At 41.5% G+C, this 23,239-nt stretch overlaps 1 protein-coding gene across 4 annotated transcripts in view; it reads right to left on the reverse strand.

Annotated features, from left to right (window-relative positions):
- Positions 1-23,239, reverse strand: part of ADCY10 (adenylate cyclase 10) — a 93,428-nt gene that overhangs the window by 11,588 nt on the left and 58,601 nt on the right. For 2 of the 4 annotated variants that reach the window (XM_059073630.2, XM_067030115.1), the window contains 10 exons: positions 14,840-14,909; positions 13,812-14,043; positions 11,808-11,915; positions 11,121-11,302; positions 8,238-8,394; positions 6,006-6,210; positions 5,831-5,927; positions 5,176-5,291; positions 4,156-4,273; positions 2,056-2,251 (listed from right to left, as the gene is read on the reverse strand). In XM_059073630.2, the coding sequence (XP_058929613.2) occupies positions 2,056-2,251; positions 4,156-4,273; positions 5,176-5,291; positions 5,831-5,927; positions 6,006-6,210; positions 8,238-8,394; positions 11,121-11,302; positions 11,808-11,915; positions 13,812-14,043; positions 14,840-14,909 (1,481 nt within the window). The remainder of the gene's footprint in view (positions 1-2,055; positions 2,252-4,155; positions 4,274-5,175; positions 5,292-5,830; positions 5,928-6,005; positions 6,211-8,237; positions 8,395-11,120; positions 11,303-11,807; positions 11,916-13,811; positions 14,044-14,839; positions 14,910-23,239) is intronic. The other 2 variants (XM_067030128.1, XM_067030121.1) reach the window with 2 other exon arrangements.

Consider the following 23,239-nt stretch of genomic DNA (forward strand, 5'->3'; position numbering starts at 1 on the left):
TACAGTAAATGCTGTACTTTCCTTCACCACACCTGGTGTCAGTAGATTAGCTTTACTGCATGTGGGAGAACGAGCCCAAGTTTGGTTCAGTAACATGTGTAAAAGGCATTGCTCTGTGTTCTGTGGGAGACACTATGTTTGATTTTGTGTTCTTTTGTGTTCTTGTGTTCTTCCTACTCCCCACCTCTACCACTCCCTCTCATTCCTGGGCTTCCCAGCCCCATCCCCTTTTGGAACTCAAATCACACACTCCTTGAGTACAAAGACAACATTTTACACATCTTTGTTGTAATCCCAATAGCACGTGTTGTGTTTTTAACCTGTACTGTCTTTGGGATAGGTGAGTTTTATACTTTACTACTCTTTAAATATTTTATCCTTTACTACTCATTAAATAAAGAGGTGCTTTCTTTTAATCAGCTGCTAATTTATCTACCTGGATTTCCATATATCAGGTTGGTCAAAATTGTGGTACCCCTTTATTAGCACTGAATATTTAAAAGTGATAATGACAGTCAACTCATATGTCATACGTAATGTGCCTGGTATTTGAAAGGAACAAGAGAATGTTGGAATAAATTAAATCATGTTTAAGATGGTAAAAATCTATTTTTTAAAACAACATGAAGTTAAGCATGTTTTAAATCCCTCACAAGTAATTTTCTTAAGGAAAGACATTTGCTCCATCAAATTACATGAAATAAATTACATAATACACATAATAATTACATAAGTCATATGTAATACATAATAATTACATAAAACAAAATGTTTTATATCATCAGTTTCCATATACTGTGTGAGAACCAGAAGAATGTTTTATGAATCAGAAATATAAATACATGTTCTATGCCAAAGAGTACATGCCTCCAAGCAGTGATGACAGTGAACTTGTGTGTTTCTGGAGGTGGCGATTTAGTCAGCTGGTGTGAACAAATTGCAGGAAGAGATGCTGAGGTTGAGTGTGCTATGAGAGTGGAAGGGAGTGGGCTCCCACCTGGGCAAATTCAAGACTTTTCTATCCAGCAGCAGTGAAAAAGACCCAGCCCATAATAATGCCGCTGAAGATTAAATGAGCTATTATTCTTCACCAGTCTCAAGATGCCTTGTTTTGAAACATTTTAACATCTCTGAAATAGGAATGTGCCTTAAAATCATCAGCATCTAGATTCTGCCAACAACCTGAAGGAACCTGCAAGCAGGTTCTTCCCTAGATCATGAGAAAATACCTCAGCCAACACCTTGATTTTAGCCTTGTAAGACCCTCAGCAGAGAACCCAGCCAAGCCCGTCCAGACTTTTGACTGCTAAGCTGGGAGATGAGAAAAGAAGTGCTCTCATTTAAGCTGTTAAGGTTGTGTGTACTTGGAGACATAGCAATAGTAAAGGAATTCACCTGCATTCAGTTTGTAAGAGAACAAGGCAAACACTTGTTAAGACAACCCTGGAGGTTCAGCCCTTCATTCTCTTAGGGGGGCTTGCCCATGCTGGGCTGTAGACTCTGGGAGGCAGGAACCAGGTTTAATTTGCTCACTCTTGTATCCCAACACCTAGTACCAGGTCCTTACTACGTATCAGCTGAATGTTTTAAATTGCTGTGTGCAAAGGTTTATCTACTAAGATGTTTATCACAGCAGCAGCAATAAAGTACTACAGAAAAATTCTATCTAAGAATAGTTTGGCAATATCATCTAATAGTATATCTATAAGATAAAATACTAGGCTTCCTTTTAACTAGTGGTGCAGAAAACAATTTAACGGCAGGGAATTATTCATAAATATATCTTATTTAGTAGCAAGTTTAAAAAATGGAAATGCATGCACACACATGGAAGAAAACTTGGAAAGTGATCTCTCAATATGTATAAAGTGATTATCTCTGAGTAGTAAGGTTGTGGGCAATTTATATTCTAATTATGGGGAGGGAGCGGCCTTCCAAAACTTAAACTATAAAACACGTGTAACTTCTGTAATCAGAGAAAATAATTATCACCGGAGGTAAAGAAAAATCCATTTAAGGCATGACTTACCGGGGAAACCAGAGAAGAGGCCTTACCTTGAGTAGGTCAACTCCACTGTCCTGAGCATTCTCTGATTGTTCTTCAATTTGCTTTTGAAGGTAGAGAACTTGCCCTTCCAGGTACCTACTGAGGCCTATGAAGTAAAGAGCTGCTGGGGTTCTTCTTGACACTAGACTTTTGGCTCTGTTGGAAAATATGTGAAAGTTGTCCCACTTCTGAAGTCTGGCATACCTGTATCACCACAGAAGAATAAGAAAAATCCCCATCACCCTTGGAATGGGCTGGTTCCCTGAAATGGGTCTCTCTAGAGGTGTAGCTCCTAGTACGTTGGTCTCTGGAAGCCTGCCACTGGCCTATTCAGGGAAAATTATGTGATATGGAGCAAGGACAGAATAGAATTTTTTGATGGTTTCAAATGAATATAATAGGGGGGAATACTTGGGCAATATTAACTACCATTTAATTCTTTGGACTCTTTAAAATGAGGGAATTTCCTGGAAGTCCAGTGGTTAGGACTCCTCACTTTTACTACCAGGGTCCCGGGGTTCAATCCCTAGCCGGGGAACTAAGATCCCACAGGCTGTTCGGTGTGGCCAGAAAAAAAATGAAACAGATCAGGCACTCGGAGCTATAAATTCTGGGGCTTGAAGAAATTGCTCTGATTTCAAAGAGAGATAGCCTGGGCTGATACTACTCAAGGTGTGGGCCACAGACAGGCATCATCAGTACCATCTGAGTGCTCCTTAGAAATGCAAGCTCTCTGGTCCAACCCAGATCTACTGAATCAGACAGACTCTGGGGATGGGGCCAGAAATCTGAGTTAACAAACTTTCCAGATGATTCCTATGCCCATAAAGTGGGAGCAGTATTGGCCTAAGCTAAAGCTGTTGCAAGAACTCTTCAGGTGAGGTAGAGTAGAATAAGAAATTAGGGTGATTTTTGGACTTTAGATTCCTTGAACTTTAACTCACAAGGGCAAATTAATTTGACTTTGAACTTTCATTTCTTTAGACTTTAGCTGGCAAGGGTAATTGATTTTTTGGATTTTAATTTCTCCCAATGAGTTTTATAATAAGAGGAGATTTCTATTCAAATTTGAAACTGCTCTAGTTTGTGGCACTTTACATAGGAATGTCTTCGTATTATCATTTAATCTCATCGCAAAACCTTTAGATACTGGACAACACGACTGCATATATAATTTGAGATGGGAGGTGGAATAGGGAATGACTTTCAGTCTTGGGGATGGCTGTGGAAGTAATTTATTTAATGTTCTGGAGCATTACTGTCCATCTACTTCCTTGAAGCTAAAGCCATAGCTACAGGCTTATTGAGTTTAAAAAAATGTAATGGGTTAAAGAGATTAAGCCTCAGGCTTAATAGGTTAATGGGGATACAGGAAGTCTGCTTCTTCCACCCTCCTGAAGTTCCTTGCATGTGAGGGAGCTCCACTGGTGCAAAGCTCCACATTTCTTTCCCTGCCTTACTCACTCCTCCAATGACAAGGGGTGACTTAGTAGGCTGGTGACTTTGGGACAGAAATTAGGCAGGTGTAGCTCTCTTTCATCTTGAGAGCCAGTGAGACCCACGGGGAGCATGGTACTTCCTGCCTCGATGGGGTGGGGAGGGGGTGAAGTTTTCTAGACCTGCCTGCTGCTGATGGGTAAGTCTAATCCTGGGGTTCAGTATTAGGAAGCTCACTTGCCTGCAGATACAAGCCATATCCTCCAACATCGGCTCTATTAACAATGATTATCATTCCATCTTGGGGGTGGGGAGGGGGTAAGTAGTGCTATTTATTAGTCTCCCTCAAACCCCCAACACTTCTCAGAAGCAAGTACTCTTTTCTTATTCATCTCTGTATTAATACTGCACACTATGTACGCAATAAATGCTTGTTGCATTGAGTACAATTGAAGTGGCATCGCTTTACTGGCCTCAGTTGAGGGGGATGAACTAGGTGATCCCCAAGGTGTTTTTCAGGATACATCTGCTCTGTCACTTTCGATCTGTCTTAGGTATAAATTAAAAGTACTTTCTCTTTCTTTTCTTTCCTTTTTTCAAGTCTCACAGAACTCTTCCAGGATTCAACACTTTCAAATTTGGGAATTTAGTGGTATGCAACACATTGTTACCAGATAGCTATACATGAGTAAAGTCCCAGGAGGATTCCACTTTGGAACTTCAGTATTCTGTTGTCTTCATTTTGGTGTATGAACTCCAAACATTCTTCAAATGACCTATAAACAAAGCCTAAAAAAGAGAGAAACAGGAGAGCTTGGCTGGTAGATTGGGGGTGGAGGGGTGTCGTCTTTCTGGCCTAATAGCTCCCAGGAGGATTTCCCACTGTGAGGACAGGCCTGGGGGTGGAGGGGTGTCATCTTTCTGGCCTAATAACTCCCAGGAGAATTTCCCACTGTGAGGACAGGCCCCGGTTTCTGATTACTTTATGAATCCAAAGGGTCCCACGGATTGCAACAACCAGGTGACTGCACTGCCCTGTGTTTGCTGAGCCCCTGCTTTTGTGGGAGTTTATGTGTATAAGATACAAGTCCATAATATCAACTAGGCAGGACTGGGGTTTAAACCAACCCTCCCTGCTTGAGCCCAAGGAATCAAGCCTCAGTGCAGCCTGGGACTTCTCAGTCTTCGCGTTCACACTTCCCTTGCTGGCAGCAATATCCACATCCCTTGTTGAAAATATGGCTGGGAAAAAGAATGCCCAGTTTGGCCCCTCTGGTTTAATATGTACACTGAGGCCCGCCTACCGGGTGTAACATGAAGGTTATCAGGAAAGAACTTGTTTTCCAAATCACTAACAGCTGCCAGTGCCTGGAACCCTCACCTCACCATTAGCAGCCCTACCCTTCATTTTCAAGCAGGAAGTCTCTAAGTCTATCCTGCTAAAAATTAAATGCCCTAGTAGAAACCACCTAGTAAGATACTGTCAGCCACTATCACTTGTGTGACAAATGATCTGACGCTGTAACTGGCAGCTTAAATTCTAAATTCTTTTCCTTGTTGGTCCCTTGCAATCCTCACACCTTCTAGCCAGAAACCCAGTGGTCTCAAAGCCCTAGCCCTGTCACCTGCCACATCACCCCAAGGCAAGTGTTATTCCCCCAGTTTTTTATCAATTCCAAGGCCATGCTCACCAGAATAAAGCATGATGTCTAGGCAGACAAAATAGAAAAATGCCTTGCTGAAGATATGCTCTTCTGCTACAGAAAGATCCCACAGCCACCCCAGCACCTGGATCAGTTGCTTGTATCTATGGATAAGAAAAGGTGGTAGGATTAAAAAATAGTGTGTGGGGAGAGAAGGAAGTTCAGTCTTAGTTTCAGTCCTGCCCAGCCATTCAGGACCAAATACAATTCTTCGACAGACTTCAAACCCACTCCTAAATCTCAAGTTGGCTCTCTGTTCAAACCATGCTTTCCTGGACCTCTCTATCAGGGTGGCCAGAGTCAGGCCAAGTTGGCCTGTGCCTCTGGTCCTGGCTGCTATTCTCTGGGCATTTGCCTCCCCCGTGAGACTGTTCCCTTTCTTCCACCTGGCAGTGGTGGAGGCCTGATTCCCACAGTGGGGCTGACTGTCTGACCCTCCTCCAGTCACTGGCCAGAGCAACCAGGTTAGAGGGGATGCCTGTGAAAGAGTAGTGGTACCCCAAGGATGATGATTGTCAGTTACATCTGCTTCCAATAAGCCTTACTTCCTGCCCCACCCTATGGCCGGGGTTAAGTAAACCCGTAACATTCCATTAATATGGCTTTCTTCCTCTAATTTTGGAAAATGCATTGAGATAAATACCTGTTTTTCAAGAAGAGGGATTTACAAAGCCAGCAGAGGACCAGATAGTGTTTGTTGGGATTACGAAGCAATGACCACATCTTGTGGGCTCGAGAGCCTGGGAAGAAAACAATTCCAGTATATTTCTGGGCATTACTTGTATCTGCAAGTTCTTTCTTGACCAGCCAGGGCTTACCTAAGTCAATGGCCAAGTCCAAGTGACCCATTAGGAGCTTGATATAACCAAGTGTATCGGCCACATAGGTCATGATTTCAATGCCCTCGCGTTTCAGGGGGAGGTTGAAGATGTGCTCCATGGTCATGACTTCATATTTGAACCACACGCCCTGGTAGCCGGCTAGATGGTGGTACAGTGAATAGTCCAGGTAGGCCTTAATGATCTGAAATGGCAGCAGTGGAGGAGAAGAGGAGAGACGGGGCGAGACTGGGATGGAACTCGAAGCAGAAAACCCAGGATATCACCAATCATCTGCCAGTAAACATGGATTTATTAAGCTTGGGAATGGAGCTGGATATTTGGCAAAACCATAGGCTTAGATACAGAAATTAAGCTGAGTTTCTGCCACCTATTTAATAATGCATGTTCCAGGACAAGCTCAATGGCCCCTTTTGCCCACACAGGGTCCTTAAACAAAATATAAGAATTTTAATTTTTGTGAAAAATAAAAGCAATAGCTTATATGTGTGGATATATGACTGCATACCCAAAAGCCTGGAAGGATTCATTCCAAACTACCAAATAGGTTAACTGTGAAAAGCAGTTACCTATTTGTTGCAGTTGGAGTAGAGATTTGAGGGACTTTTTACTTTATGCATTTCTGTGATGTTTAATTTATTGTTATAACAAGCATGTATTGCTTTTGTTGTTTAACAATAAAGGAAGGTTGGTTTGGTTTGGTTTGCTTTCAAAAGAAATGTTAAGGACTAGTTCTAAACTTAACTGGGAGATCGAAGAGAAGTTGGTTACTCTTTAAACAACTCCTCAATCTGGTGATGCTGTCATTGTTGATATGGTTCCTGGCAAACCCATGTGTGTTAAGAGCTTCTCTGACTGTCTTCCTCTGGGCCGTTTTGCTGTTCATGACATGACAGATGGTTGCTGTGGGTGTCATCAAAGCGGTGGACAAGAAAGCAGCTGGGGTTGGCAAGGTCACCAAGTCTGCCCAGAAAGCTCAGAAGGCTAAATGAATATTATCCCCAATACCTGCCACCCCAGTCTTAATCAGTGGTGGAAGAACAGTCTTAGAACTGTTTGTTTCAACTGGCCATTTAAGTTTAATAGCAAAAGACTGGTTAATGATAACAATGCATGGTAAAACCTTCAGAAAGAAGGGAGAATGTTTTATGGACCATTTGTTTTGTGTGTAGCAGTTTTTCAGGAAAAACAGTGAAAGAACTTGAAATGGGCCAAAACAAAAAAAATTCAGTGGGTGTCCTGTCTAGCTCACTCATCAAGGTTACCTCTGCCTTTCACTGCCTTTGGGAAACTGGTAATAATGTAAATGATTCTTTTTCATAGAAGTAGAAATGTTCGGTGGAATACAAGTGATTCTATTCTTGCCCTGTGACTAGACCAGTTTTGTATACATTCATAAATTAAATTCTCCTGGGAACCAGCTGTAACATCTTACTAGTTCTCTCACTAACTTTAATGAGCTCAATAATATCTTTGATGCGTGTTCTTCTACTTTTACTTTTTTTGGCCATGCTGCGCAGCTTGTGGGATTTTAGTTCCCTGACCAGAGATTGAACCCGGTCCCTCGGCAGTGAGAGCACGGAGTCCTAACCTCTGGACCGCCAGGGAATGATTTTATCTTTTTAAAAGAATTATCCTTTTATATTTTCCTTTTTCACCCTCATTCTCTTACAAGTACAATGTGGAGTTTTCCAAGGGAGAGTTATGGGACATTACAAGGAAGTGAAAGTAGAAGCAGATTGAGAATCTAGCTGTCTTCTGTGAAGTCAGACATTAAGGTATTTGCAAAAATGTAATACACGCCATTCTTCTCACAAAATATTTTGTTTGGGGAAATAGAGTTTTTTTTCAATGAAAATGTTAATTATGTTCATATGTCATGGGTTTATTTTCTCTCAAAAATATTTTTAAAGTATCTCAGTTTTTGTTTCTTATATGACAGTATCAATAGATATACCCCATAAATATATATGATCCCATATAAAAAATATAAATATATAAACCCATATAAAAAGCTATTTGAGGCAATTATTAGGAGTATAAGGGGATCCTGGGACCAAAATGTTTGACAATTGCTACCCTCAGCGGAACAATCTAGTCTGGAAGGTTTTTATTAAATCTTCATGATTTTGAATTTTGATTGGCTTTCACTAGGCTTTTCTCTCCAAATTAGATTCAGAAACATAAAAAGCAGCTACAAAAATACCCTACCTGGAAATCATCTTGAGTTTCCAGGGCAGTATTCACTTGCATCAGAGCTGCCAGGTGGCAATAATACTTGTAGTGAAAAAAATAATTTAAGCTGTAGATCCGCCACAGTAAGGAGAAGCAAGTGGTTTGCTGGTAAAGTTGCGCCAGCCTCTTCTTCCTATTAGATAAAGTACACACATGGGACATAAGAAGAAGCTATCGTCACCAGCATGCTTGAGGGAAGCGCAGGGGCAGAGTCCTCACTACTGGCTTGGGGGTCAAAACAGACTTGAGTTTGACGCCTGTTTCCTTTACGTGGAAATTAACATGCACGTTAATTTTTTTTTTCAGTTTATTGACACAGTTGATTTACAATGTTGTGTTAATTTCTGCTGTATAGCAAAGTGATTCCCTCATACATATGTATATTGATACATTAGTTTTAAAAAATATTCTTTTCCATTATGGTTTATCACAGGATATTGAATATAGTTCCTCCTGCTATACAGTAGGACCTTGTTGTACATGAATCTTTATGAAGCACAATTTTTCCACCGGACAATGGGGACCATAATACCTACTTTGTGATGATTAATTAAGGTAATTGATGTAACTCACCTGTCCCCTGTCAGTTCATTGTCATTTAAATGAAATTATTTTAAAAGCACATTTATATCATTTTATCGCATTTGAGACTGATGACAACCCCATAAGAAAGGAAGGAATAATTAACCCCATTTTACATGAGCTGAAGGTGAGACTCAGACAGGTTAAGTAATTAAGTCAAAGTCACATAGCTAGGGCTTCCCTGGTGGCGCAGTGGTTGAGAACCCGCCTGCCGATGCAGGGGACACGTGAGAGGCCCGAGTACCGCAAAAAACAAACAAACAAACAAAAAGGATCCTAAACTAGCTGCAATATTAGTAATATAACAAAGCCAAGAAAACAAAATATAACTAGAAATAACTATCAAAAAGCAGATTTGAAATAAAGATGAGAAGAAAGGAAGATATCCTAGAGATTCTTAAAGAAGAATTCCAGGTACTTTCAGTTTAGACATTGATGACATTCATTCTGTTGTGGAAATTATTTTTTAAAGTTTCTAAGGAAACATGGAGAAGGTAAAATTCCTTATAACATAGGGAGTTCACGCAGCTGTAGAAATTCTGACATTAAATATTGTTTCTTAATGTCCTTATTTTTGAGATGAGAACCTTTTGACTGGACAGCATCTTAAGCCAATTGTTCTGTAGTTTCTTCCTGATCATCACTTTTTCACCTTCTCCTCTTGTGCAGGTACTTCTTATTCCTTTTACAAAATGTGGCTGTACATTAGGCTTGTCAGATTTGGGGAATGAAAATATGGGATGCCAAGTTAAATCTGAATTTCAAAACAATTCTTTTAGAATGCATATGTCCTAAATATCTTGTGTGATATAATAAGGTATACTAAAAAAAATCATTTATTATTGATCTGAACTTTAAATTCAACTAGGCATCCTTTATTTCATCTGGCAACCCTCTGTGTGACCCAAACTCCAATTCTCTCTTACCTCTCCGAGAGATCTCTGCTGAACTTCTCCCCCCCCCTCCCCCTCCTGGTGTCTCCTGAGGCAGCAGGCTTAGATTCTCAGGAGCCTGTCCCCAGCCTGCAAAGGAGCTCAGCTGCACCTCTTTTCCATCCCAGCCTCCCCCATAGTCAAGGGAACACTTTCAGGAAACTGGGGAAGGCAGTGTTTTGGTGGGGTTGCCAAAGAATTGCAGCAATTTGCCCATAGAAATAGATACTTGTATCTCGGGCAGAACCTGTGGGCATATTGCAGCTGGCCTCTCCCAAGATGGAAGAGATCTACTGCCAGCTCTCCAGATCCCCAGCTAGGTGGCATCTCTCTTGGTATGAGTTGCTAGGGAGGTGGAATACATTTTTAAAACTTTTATTGTGGAAAATTTCAAACATGCACACACAGTAAAACAGAAAAATATAATGAGCCACATGTACCCAGTATCCAGCTTCAGCAACTATCAACATTCTTATTACATCTGTCCTTCTACTCACTGTTTCCTTCTACCACACCTCATTATTTTTTATAGTTCTTTTATAGATAAAATTCACATACATTGAAATGTACATATCTTTTTTTTTTTTTTTTTTTTTTTTTTTTTTTTTTGCGGTACGCGGGCCTCTCACTGTTGTGGCCTCTCCCGTTGCGGAGCACAGGCTCCAGACGCGCAGGCTCAGCGGCCATGGCTCACGGGCCTAGCTGCTCCGCGGCACGTGGCATCTTCCCGGACCGGGGCACGAACCCGCGACCCCTGCATCGGCAGGCGGACTCTCAACCACTGCACCACCAGGGAAGCCCCCCTGTACATATCTTAATGGTATAATCTTGACCGATGGATACCCCATGTAACCCATGTATCTATATAGAGTTACAAAAATGGGTGGGCTGTTTTGTCTTTTGGCAGATGTCTTCAGGACCTTTGGGTCCTGACCTTTGGGGCAGGAACAATACCCAGGGTTTTAGCATTGAATTGGAAGAGGACTTGTGACTGAGGCTCTAGGAACAGGCGGTGCAGATTCCCATTGGAACATGGATGGCCAGAGGGGTTCGTGGGTAAGATGAGTGGGGAGGGGTACTGGAGCTCACCTTGCAAAGGGCTCCCTTAAGGTTTTGTCACCTGAACTCTCGTTGGCAAAAGCTGCCTGTTAAGTTGTTCTGAGGCAACCCAGCCCTGGCCTGGGAGCCCCGCTCCCACTCATCCCCTCCCACACCAGGGAGCCACCAGGACTCCTTGCGCCCACTAGAGGCCCAGGCTTTGGGGGCTAACTGTTGGACTATGTGTAGGTCTCTCTCCTCTGGGGAGTGAGATGAGACACCCAGCTCTCCCCAGCTCCTTCCTTACCCTGGAGGTGAGCTCTCTTGGGCCTGCTGATTCTGATTCACAAAATGAAAGTGTCTGTTTTTTTCAACATGAATCTGGAGAAACAAGGAGATTAAGTTGTAAGGAAAGATTCGATTAAGGAGCTTCAAGGCCTTCCTTAGCATTTTCCTGGCAAGCACCATCTGGCCCATGTTGAAACAGACCTACAAGGAGAAGAAAGGGGAAGAAAGGAAAAGAAAAGCAGTGATTCTAGGCTTGGTTGGTATGTTCCAAAAATACTTAGTTAAGGAATCTTATCCAGAAAAGGTCATTTAAGGCCCAGGAACAAAATCTCCCAGTGCCTGGCACAATCTGAAATGTTTCTTGGATGTATCTGTGGAAGGATGGTTGAATGACTAGGACTTTGCATCTTCATTGTTCATCATCTACCTCTGAGAATATGTTTACCTATTCCTGTCCATTTGGGGAGGTTGTTAGAAAAACATTTCTTAAAGCTGTCAACCGAGAGGCTAAAGAAGATCTTGCTGCAGACAAGTGATGGTGAGGAGGTTTGAGGCCCGGGGCCTGGGGGTTCTGGAGTCTTGGGAAAGATCTGTGGCAGAGGATGGGAGGAGGATGTAGAAGGTATAGGAATGACGTCTATTACTCCTTCTACGTAAAGCCCCAGTGAAAAAGAACAGATTAATCACATTTCTAATTGTTTCTTACCTGACCTTTGAGGGTAAAAAAGGTAGTCCACTCAAAAGTCTTACTCCAAGATTTTTCCTTCTTGAGAATTTTCAGCAACCTCTCTCCCTCATTCAAATATATGTAAGCCTGCAACCAGCACAAGGCATAGAAGGTATTGAGTCATCAGGGGTCGGGACCACAGAGGGGCCATTGCCCCAGACTCTACTGAAGGAAGAGAAGCAGGACCACCCAGCCCCCACCTCCATCTCTTCCTTCAGCTCCTGATCAGAATCCTTCAAACTCTAGACAGAAAGGGTGGGGAAAGTTCCTGCTGAAGATATGGGTCATCTTCATGTCCCTCTTGATCCACTGAATCTCTCATTCTAGAGGATGAATCTAGAAACCTCCTCCTTTCCTCATGTGGTCATGTAAGTCACCTTACCTGAAGTTTTCCCCAGGGCAATTTCCCTCTTTGAGTAATTCCATCGCCAACCTCCCTATTTCCAACAGTGAACTCATGGCTCCTGAGACCATCCTCACATCTATGACGAGCCAGCCTCTACTTTTGGAATGAGTTATGAACCCCTCCCATTTCTTTTGCCAGGGCCATCATTGGGAAGTGAAAGAGGAAGGTAAGGCCCTGAGCAACCTTCCTCCCTTCATCTTCAACGTCCTATGATACCGTGAAGAGCGTTTTGGCACTTGTAAACACCAAAGCAAGGTCAGACTTGAAGAGTAAAATAAGGTGAGGCACTGTCCCCAAGTCTCATGCAGCCTAAGGCATATGTGTTGGATGCAGAAAGAGGGAGACAAGGTTTCTTTGCTGGGAGACAGGGAAGCAAATGGCACATTTTGGGACCTTGCACTGGCGCTCTGCTTCCAATCATTGTTTTCCTGAACACTCATCACTCCCTGGATAATGAGATGAGGGTGAGCACAGGTTTAGCAAGTTAGCCCCCAAGGCTCCCTAAACCTTCTCTTCCTGGTACTCACTGGCCACATCACTGCCTTCTTCACATATGTGTATAAAATATGCACAGGAGCCTTTTGTTCATAAATATTTGAGAGAACCACAGCTTACTGACATTTTTAATCGTTTAATTTTAAAATTTTATATAAATCTAAGGTGTGCACTTTAATTAGGCCACAACTGTAAAATCTGAAACAGTCCACAAGTGCAGACATAAAGGGTGGCAGCCATGGCTACTCGGGCCTGGGAGGCTCTGCCCAGAAAGGCATTTCCTCAAGTGAGTTCGTGGAAGCTTAGTCAGCCAGCTGCTCTATGAAAAGTGATCTAAGGTCAAATAAGTTTGAGAGGAAAAATATGTCCCAGTCCTAGCCCAACCCTCTGGGAGATTTCTATGGATCTTAGCATATTAAGACCCTGAAATATCTGTAGTACAGAAATCTATTTAGCTTTATTCAGCTTAGCGCTTCCCAACTTACTTAACAATGAACTCTTTTATTTCATTATATGTATCAAATCCCCACATTTCTAAGGGCATATTGCCCTGGAAGGTTATTTACAATTACCCTAGAGAAATATTCACTAGGGCTTTGGTGGCCTAAAGGTATGTATGATAATTTAGCACAAGTTACATGAAGACCAAAGTGAGTGAGCCCCTTCAGGGATCACAAGACTAAAACTAGATTTGTGCTTATTCAGAGACCTACAGGTATTTGTGCTGACAGATATTTGGGGAAGACAGAGAGCAAATGTGGCTGGGACATTACTGAGGAAGACTCTACTGAAACTGAAGAGTTGAAACCAGGGTCCCATGTAGGTAGACAATTCATAGCAAGTTTCTAATGACGGCAGTATTTTAAATGATGTATAATGGTAGTTGTGGTTTGTTCTGACTTTCACAATCTCAGGTCATTTCCTTTCTGAGCAATTTGATTTTCAAAGAAGGGGGTGCTGCTCAGAATCAAGAACATGAAGTAATAATAATAATAAAAAAAAAACACTAGAGCTTTCTTTCTGGTCCTGTGGGCTGTAGGTCTGTCTCAAAGGTGGAGGGGATCTGGGCAGAAACAGCTTACCATATAACTATCACCCAAGATGAGATAAGCAGATGCAAGTTCTAGGAAGTAATATAAGGCTTTGTTGTTTTCTCCCAAAGCCAGAAAATGGTGAGCCAGAGGCATGATGACAATCTCTAGGATTTCCTCACACTGGCAAGATTCCAGAGGGATGATGTCATTCTCAGATGTCCTCATCTTTGATATAATGATGTCAAAGAAACTCAAGATCTTTTCTCGTATTTCTTCAGAACTGTCCAAATGCAGAAATAAATAGGAGTAATAATTTGTAGATATAGTATAGTGTTTGATATGAAGATATCTTCAAAATCAAATAAAAGAGCAAGGCAAGAAAATCTACTGTAGATTTCTTCCATTTGGTGGTGGTTTTAGCATGTGTAAAACAACTCAGGAAGTGTGCATCAGATACTATTATCTCCGCACTTCAAAGAGGAGTTACGCGGACTTCCCTGGTGGCACAGTGGTTAAGACTCTGCACTCTTAATGCAGGGGGTCCAGTTCCGATCCCTGGCCAGGAAGCTAGATCCCACACGCATGCATGCCGCAACTAAGGAGCTGGTGAGCCACAACTAAGGAGCCCATCTGTCACAACTAAGGAGCCTATATGCTGCAACTACTGAGCCCATGTGCTCTGGAGCCTGTGTGCCACAGCTAGAGAGAAGCCCTCACACCACAACGAAGAGCCTGCTTGCCGCAATGAAAGATCCCGCATGCCACAACTGAGAAGCCCGCCTGCCATAACTAAGACTCAGCGCAAAGAAATATGTAAATAAATATTTAAAACAAAACAAAACAAAAAAACCCCAAAGAGGAGCTACAGCAGAGGATATGGGGGAGGGGGTCTGTCCTGGGAAGGGCCCATAGGTTCCTGCTCCATTACGTAACTACTGACCAAACTCACCACACACACGCTCTGATTTGTGCCTAAAAGACCCAGAGTACTGACCAGACAAATGATTCTAACAGTGTTCTGAATTTAATGCCAGTTGTTCATGCTCTACCTCCTAAACAATTATAGAAGCCTGTACCTGAGATTTTCAGAAAATATTTCAGATCTCTTAGAAGTCTCTGTTCTGGAAAAAGTGATCTCTTCTTCAGCTGGAAAATAAACAAACAAGTGAGTTGTATGGGTCATTGAAAGGTTCATGTGGCAGAGATGTCTGGTGTCCTGTGTAGCTTCCTGTTCCCCTTCCATGACCCCTTCCTTGGTTGTTGCCCAGCCAAGACCTACATTTTCCAGTCCCCAGTGCATCTTAAGTGAAGACATGTGTTTAGTTTGAAAAATGGGAGTCCATCAGAAGTAATATATGTCACCTCTGAATTGAGATGGTTAGATATCTTCACCACCTTCTCTTTCCACAGGAAAACAAATTAACTGTGGGGATCTAAGGGATAGCAAATCTATGACATAGTCAGGGAGGCTGGGTCCCTGACTGACTGTGTTCAAGGTTATTTGACAACATTCTCATTGGATCATTACCTGGGCAGAAAAACACTGTCATTCGACGGTATTAACCCACTGAAATGTTGGGGTTTGTTTTAGATGATAACATTATCCTAACTAATTTACCTTTCAGTAATTCAAACTATGAATTAATGATGCTGAATAAAGCGATGTCAGCTTCTAATGGAGAAATACAGACAATTAATGGAATACCCCAAAGGGCTAACTTAAGGGCTGAGAGCCTTGAATTTAAAACCTTCAGTCTATCTAGACTTCAGTAGGTTAGAAAATTCCATAATGATCTTAAAACAGAAAACAAATGAGGATTGTTGAAATCTAGCTACTTCTCCATTCAGGGAGAAGGAAGAATCCTAAAGAGGGCAAGGGACTTGCCTCAGATCATATATCTGTTTGTGATGGAAGTCTCCTGACTCTAAGGTGAATGCATTACTCCACAGATCTTTTAATTTATAAAATCCAGTTTCAGCATCTATTGATACTTATCACCTTCTTCTGAAAGCTTTCTGTGCCCTTGCCCCATAGAATTAGTGCCCCAACTTGTGTGTGCCCATTGACCCCATGCAGACCTCTATCATCATCCTTTATCACACTGTATAAGGATTAATTTGCCCACCTCTCCTAGTCTGCTGTCTAGTTTATCTCTAGTGACTAGAGGCTGAATAAATTGAATTATGCCTTTATCCTCCTATTCCTCTAAAACTTTCTTGTCAGGGTTACCAGTGACAACCAAGTTGCCAAATCCAAAGGTTATATCTTTGTCTGAATCTTATTACACCTCTTGGCAGCATTTACGACAATTGACCACTCCCTTTTTTTCACCGGCTTTCATAACACCCATCCCCTTGTTTCCCTCCCTCATTGGCTGCTCACTTTGCTGGCTCCTACTCCTCTATCAATGTTCCAAATTTTGGTAAGCCTCAGTTTGACTGTGGGCTCCTTTCTCCAACCAAATTTCTCCCTAGATAATTTCACCTGCCCATGACTTTAAATTCTACCCATATGACAATGACTTTTGGTTTTACATCTTTAAGACCTGACATCAACCCTTACCTACTGACTCATACATCCAAGTGTCTCCTTGGCAGCTACCACGTGGATGCCTAATTGCAAAATTAAAATGATCTAAACAGAACTCTTGAATCTCTTTTCCACAAACCTATATCCACCAACGTTTCGCCTGTCTTAGTAAGCATCACTGCTGTATTCATTTCTCAAGGCATCACTGCCATATTCATCTCCTCAAGGCAAAAACCTAGACGATGTCCTTGATTCTTTTTTTCCCCTCACCCTTATCTCCATTCAGTCCATCAGAAAGTCCCCTTATGTCTACTCCAATACATATCTGAATCCATCTTCTTCTGTCAATCTTCTCTACAGCACCACCCTAGTCCATCACCAAATTTCATCTAGACAAGTGTGAAAAACTGATCTCCCTCCTATTCCTATCCTCTTCAATCTGTTTTCTATAAAGAAGGCAGAGTATGCTTTTAAAAACATGATTCAGGACTTCCCTGGTGGCACAGTGATTAAGAATCCACCTGCCAATGCAGGGGACACGGGTTCGAGCCCTGGTCTGGGAAGATCCCACATGCCGTAGAGCAACTAAGCCCATGTGTCACAACTACTGAGCCTGAGCTCTAGACTCCATGCTCCACAACGAGAGAAGCCACCGCAATGAGAGCAGTCACTGCAATGAGAAGCCCACGCACTACAATGAAGAGCAGCCCCCGCTCGCCACAACTAGAGACAAAAAAAAAAAAAAAAAAAAGCTTGCACACAGCAATGAAGACCCAATGCAGCCAAAAATAAATAAATGAAACAATAATTTTAAAAAAATGATTCAGATCTCAGTGGCAGAAACTGCTTGTTTCCTATCTCAACTTCCATTGTCCCTTTTCTCCTTAGTAATAGAACACAATTTTACTTGGGGAAGCTACATTTTCCCAGCTCCCTTGAAACTGGATATATAGCCATGTGACGTATTGTATTGTATTGGTCCTTGAGATATAAGGGGAGTATTGGGTAGGAAGAATTCCAGAAAACTACTGAAAAAGGAAGGGGCATCCCTTTCATATTTTGGTTTCTTTTCTCCTCCTTCTAGTGTTAAATGTGAACATGATGGCTGGAACTCCAGCTACCATTTTGAACCATGGATCTTTGATGATCATGAAGCCTCCATACCAGTCCCAGTGATGAGACAAGCATTTTACATAGAGAGAAATACATTTAGGAACTTTAATGATAAATTTAAGCCACTCTAGCTGGGTCCTTGTTATATGCAGCCAATACTAATTCTAATCAATACTTCTCTAATGTGTTCTAATCCATTTGGAATACAATTCAGAATATTTCTCAGGGCCTCCAAGTCCCCCCGATGCTTCTATTAATTAATTTGTTTATTGTCTATCAGCCTCCATTAAAATTCAATATGTGAGAATAGACACGTCTGCCATTTTCACCACTATATCCCCAATGCCTAGATCACTGCCTGACACATAATAGATACTCAATAAATGCGTGTTTTTTGGAAAAAAAAAATCAATGATTAAAAATAAAATGCTATTCCTTCTTCAACATCCTATATGTTTTGTTTTATGTTTCAAATTGTAATAGTGAAAGAATGAGTTGCAGCAAAAAGCAATATTGGCTAAATAAAGCAAATAAAGTCAGGATATATAAGATATGATTTTTGTCATATCATTTACCCCTTGGGTGAATCATATTATTTTTAGGTCTCAATTTTCTTTGTTTATGAAGGAAATATATTAAAAGTCCCCTACTTCAAAGAGGATCTGTAAAAATCAAAAGAAAAGAAATATACGACATGCTTGTAGGTTCTCAGAAGAAAGGGGAAAAGCAAAGATAGTACTTGCTCATTTGTGGTTTCAAAGACTCAGAAATAAGACTTCAAGTTCAAGATGAAAAACTGACCTCTTTTATTTATCTCCTGACCTCCAGGTCTAGCACACTTTACCCCATTAAAACAAGAATAAAATAATTTTTAAAAGCATAAACTCACAATATACAGAATGGAAGGGGTCAATTCCTATCTTAGGGCCATTACTCTGGCCCTCCCCTCTACCTGAATGCTCTTCCCCAGCCATCCATACAATAAAATCCCTCACTTCCTTTGCCTTTCCATGAATCTTACCTTTCACTGAGGGCTACCCTAATGACTCTGCACTCCTAATCTCCCTTGCCCTACCCAACATTCTTTTCTGGTTTTCTCCTTGGGATCACTTATACGTACTACAGAATTTACTCCTTTGTTAATGTTTTCTCTCCATTGTCTGCTCCTTCCCAATAGAATGCTGTTTTGTTCCCTGATGCATCTAAGGTGCCTAGAGCACTGTCTGACATATATCAGAAACCCAATAAATATTTGCTGAATGAGTAAATGAAACATTAAATAGATTTCAGCACATATCAAGAAGATCAAGAAATCAAAGGAGTGCTCCCTGAAGAATTAGGTGGAGCAAGTAGAACAAAAGAGCCCAGGAGGGAGCCCATGGGCTGTCGATCCTTGAAATGGATCAAGAGTCAGAAAGTAAGTTTTTAGGAAGGACAGGAGGATTGATAGAGAATTGAAAAGGTAATCAACTTCCTCACTATCTGATTCATAGCTAATGCTGTGTTCTTGAACCTCTTATGATATGTCCTTCTCCAGCATTTCTTAAAAGCATACCTCATGGACTTCCCTGGTGGCACAGTGGTTAAGAATCTGCCTGCCAATGCAGGGGACACGGGTTTGAGCCCTGGTCCAGGAAATTCCCACATGCTGCACAGCAACTAAGCCCGTGAGCCACAACTACTGAGCCTGTGCTCTAGAGCCCGTGCTCTGCAACAAGAGAAGCCACCACAATGAGAAACCAGTGCACTGCAACAAAGAGTAGACCCACTCGCCGCAACTAGAGAAGGCCTGCACGCAGCAACAAAGACCCAATGCAGCCAAAAAAAATAAAATAAAATAAAAATAATTATATATAAAAAAAGCACACCTCACACTTTGGGAGATTCAGGGGTAATGGACAGACTGTCCAGCCAAGATTGAAGCAAGATATTATAAAGAAGACATTGCAAAAAAAAAGTTTCCTAGAAACTCTAGGAAAAATAAACTTCTGTTAAGAAATTTATTCACGAAGAGGAACCAAGATGGTGGAGTAGAAGGACATGCTCTCACTCCCTCTTGTGAGAACACCAGAATCACAATTAGTTGCTGGACAATCATCAACAGGAAGACACTGGAACTCACCAAAAAAGATACCCCACATCCAAAGACAAAGGAGAAGCCATAATGAGATGGTAGGAGGGGTGCAATGACAGTAAAATCAAATCCCATAACTGCTGGGTGGGCAACTCACAGACTGGAGAACACTTATACCACAGAAGTCCACCCACTGGAGTGAAGGTTCTGAGCCCCACGTCAGGCTTCCCAACCTGGGGGTCCAGCAAAGGCAGGAGGAATTCCTAGAGATCAGACTCTGAAGCCTAGCGGGATTTGATTGCAGGACTTTGACAGGATTTGGGGAAACAGAGACCCCACTCTTGGAGGGCACACACAAAGTAGTGTGAGCATCGGGACCCAGGGGAAGGAGTAGTGACCCCACAGGAGACTGAACCATACCTACCTGCTACTGCTGGCGGGTCTCCTGCAGAGGTGGGGGGGGGTGGGGTGGGGGTTGTGGCTCACTGTGGGGACAGGGACACTGGTGGCAGAAGTTCTGGGAAGTACTCCTTGGCGTGAGCCCTCCCAGAGTCTGTCATTAGTCCCACCAAAGAGCCCAGGTAGGCTCCAGTGTTGGGTTGCCTCAGGCCAAAAAACCAATAGGGAGGGAACCCAGCCCCACCCATCAGCAGTCAAGTGGATTAAAGTTTTACTGAGCTCTGCTCACCACAGCAACAGTCAGCTCTACCCACCATCAGTCCCTCCCATCAGGAAACTTACACAACCCTCTTAGATAGCCTCATCCACCAGAAGGCAGACAGCGGAAGCAAGAAGAACTACAATCCTGCAGCTTGTGGGAAAAAACCCACATTCACAGAAAGATAGACAAGATGAAAAGGCAGAGGGCTATGTACCAGATGAAAGAGCAAGATAAAACCCCAGAAAAACAACTAAATGAAGTGGAGATAGGCAACCTTCCAGAAAAACAATTCAGAATAATGATAATGAAGATGATCCAGGACCTCAGAAAAAGAATGGAGGCAAAAATCGAGAAGATGCAAGAAATGTATGACAAAGACCTAGAAGAATTAAAGCACAAACAAACAGAGATGAACAGTACAATAACTGAAATGAAAACTAAACTAGAAGGAATCAAAAGCAGAATAACTGAGGCAGAAGAACGGATAAATGACCCTGAAGACAGAAAAGTGGAATTCATTGCTGTGGAACAGAATAAAGAAAAAAGAATGAAAAGAAATGAAGACAGCCTAAGAGACCTCTGGGACAACATTAAATGCAACAACATTCACATTATAGGGGTCCCAGAAGGAGAAGAGAGAGAGAAAGGACCTGAGAAAATATTTGAAGAGATTATAGTCGAAAACTTCCCTAACATGGGAAAGGAAATAGCCACCCAAGTCCAGGAAGTGCAGCGAGTCCCATACAGGATAAACCCAAGGAGAAACACACTAAGACACATAGTAATCAATTTGGCAAAAATTAAAGACAAAGAAAAATTATTGAAAGCAGCAAAGGAAAAATGAAAAATAACATACAAGGGAACTCCCATAAGGTTAACAGCTGATTTCTCAGCAGAAACTCTACAAGCCAGAAGGGAGTGGGATGACATACTTAAAGTGATGAAAGGAAAGAACCTACAACCAAGATAACTCTACCTGGCAAGGATCTCATTCAGATTCGATGAAGAAATCAAAAGCTTTACAGACAAGCAAAAGCTAAGAGAAGTTAACAACACCAAACCAGCGCTACAACAAATGCTAAAGAAACTTCTCTAAGTGGGAAACACAAGAGAAGAAAAGGACCTACAAAAACAAACCCAAAACAATTAAGAAAATGGTCATAGGAACATACATATCGATAATTACCTTAAACGTGAATGGATTAAATGCTCCAACCAAAAGACACAGGCTTGCTGAATGGATATAAAAACAAGACCCATATATATGCTACCTACAAGAGACCCAATTCAGACCTAAGGACACATACAGACTGAAAGTGAGGGGATGGAAAAAGATATTCCATGCCAATGGAAATCAAAAAAGTTGGAGTACCAATACTCCTATCAGATAAAATAGACTTTAAAATAAAGAATGTTACAAGAGACAAGGAAGGACACTACATAATGATCAAGGGATCAATCCAAGAAGAAGATATAACAATTATAAATACATATCCACCCAACATAGGAGCACCTCAATACATAAGGCAACTGCTAATAGCTATAAAAGAGGAAATCTATAGTAACACAATAATAGTGGGGGACTTTAACACCTCACTTACACTAATGGAAAGATCATCCAAAATGAAAATAAATAAGGAAACAGAAGCTTTAAATGACACAATAGACCAGATACATTTAATTGATATTTATAGGACATTCCATCCCAAAACAGCAGATTAAACTTTCTTCTCAAGTGCCCACAGAACATTATCTAGGATAGATCACAACTTGGGTCACAAATCAAGCCTCAGTAAATTTAAGAAAATTGAAATCATATCAAGCATCTTTTCTGACCACAATGCTATGAGATTAGAAATGAATTACAGGGAAAAAAACATAAAAAACACAAACACATGGAGGCTAAACAATACATTACTAAATAACCAAGAGATCACTGAAGAAATCAAAAAGGAAATAAAAAAATACCTAGAGACAAAAGACAATGAAAACACGATGATCCAAAATGTATGGGATGCAGCAAAAGCAGTTCTAAGAGGAAAGTTTATAGCTATACAAGCCTACCTCAAGAAACAAGAAAAATCTCAAATAAACAATCTAACCTTACACCTAAAGGGACTAGAGAAAGAAGAACAAACAAAACCCAAAGTTAGCAGAAGGAAAGAAATCATAAAGGTCAGAGGAGAAATAAATGGAATAGAAACAAAGAAAACAATAGTCAAGATCAATAAAACTAAAAGCTGTTTTTTTGAGAAGATAAACAAAACTGATAAACCAGTAGCCAGACTCATCAAGAAAGAGGGAGAGGGGCTTCCCTGGTGGCGCAGTGGTTGAGAATCCGCCTGCTGATGCAGGGGACACGGGTTCGTGCCCCGGTCCGGGAAGATCCCACATACCGCGGAGCAGCTGGGCCCGTTAGCCATGGCTGCTGAGCCTGTGCATCCGGAGCCTGTGCTCTGCAACGGGAGAGGCCACAACAGTGAGAGGCCCGCCTACCACAAAAAAAAAAAAAAAAAAGAAAGAGGGAGAGGACTCAAATCAATAAAATTAGAAACGAAAAGGGAGAAGTTACAACAGACACCACAGAAATACAAAGCATCCTAAGAGACTACTACAAGCCACTCTATGCCAATAAAATGGACAACCTGGAAGAAATGGACAAATTCTTACAAAGGTATAACCTTCCAAGACTGAACCAGGAAGACACAGAAAATATGAACAGACCAATCACAAGGAATGAAATTGAAACTGTGATTAAAAATCTTCCAACAAACAAAAGTCCAGGACCAGAGGGCTTCACAGGTGAATTCTATCAAACATTTAGAGAAGAGCTAACACCCATCCTTCTCAAACTCTTCCAAAAAATTGCTGAGGAAAGAACACTCCCAAACTCATTCTATGAGGCCACCATCACCCTGATACCAAAACCAGACAAAGATACTACAAAAAAAGAAAATTACAGACCAATATCACTGATGAATATAGATGCAAAAATCCTCAACAAAATACTAGCAGACAGAATCCAACAACACAATAAAAGGATCATACACCATGATCAAGTGGGGTTTATCCCAGGGATGCAAGGATTCTTCAATATA

This window comes from Kogia breviceps, chromosome 1, assembly GCF_026419965.1.
Source record: "Kogia breviceps isolate mKogBre1 chromosome 1, mKogBre1 haplotype 1, whole genome shotgun sequence".
NCBI classification, from domain to species: Eukaryota; Metazoa; Chordata; class Mammalia; order Artiodactyla; family Physeteridae; genus Kogia; species Kogia breviceps.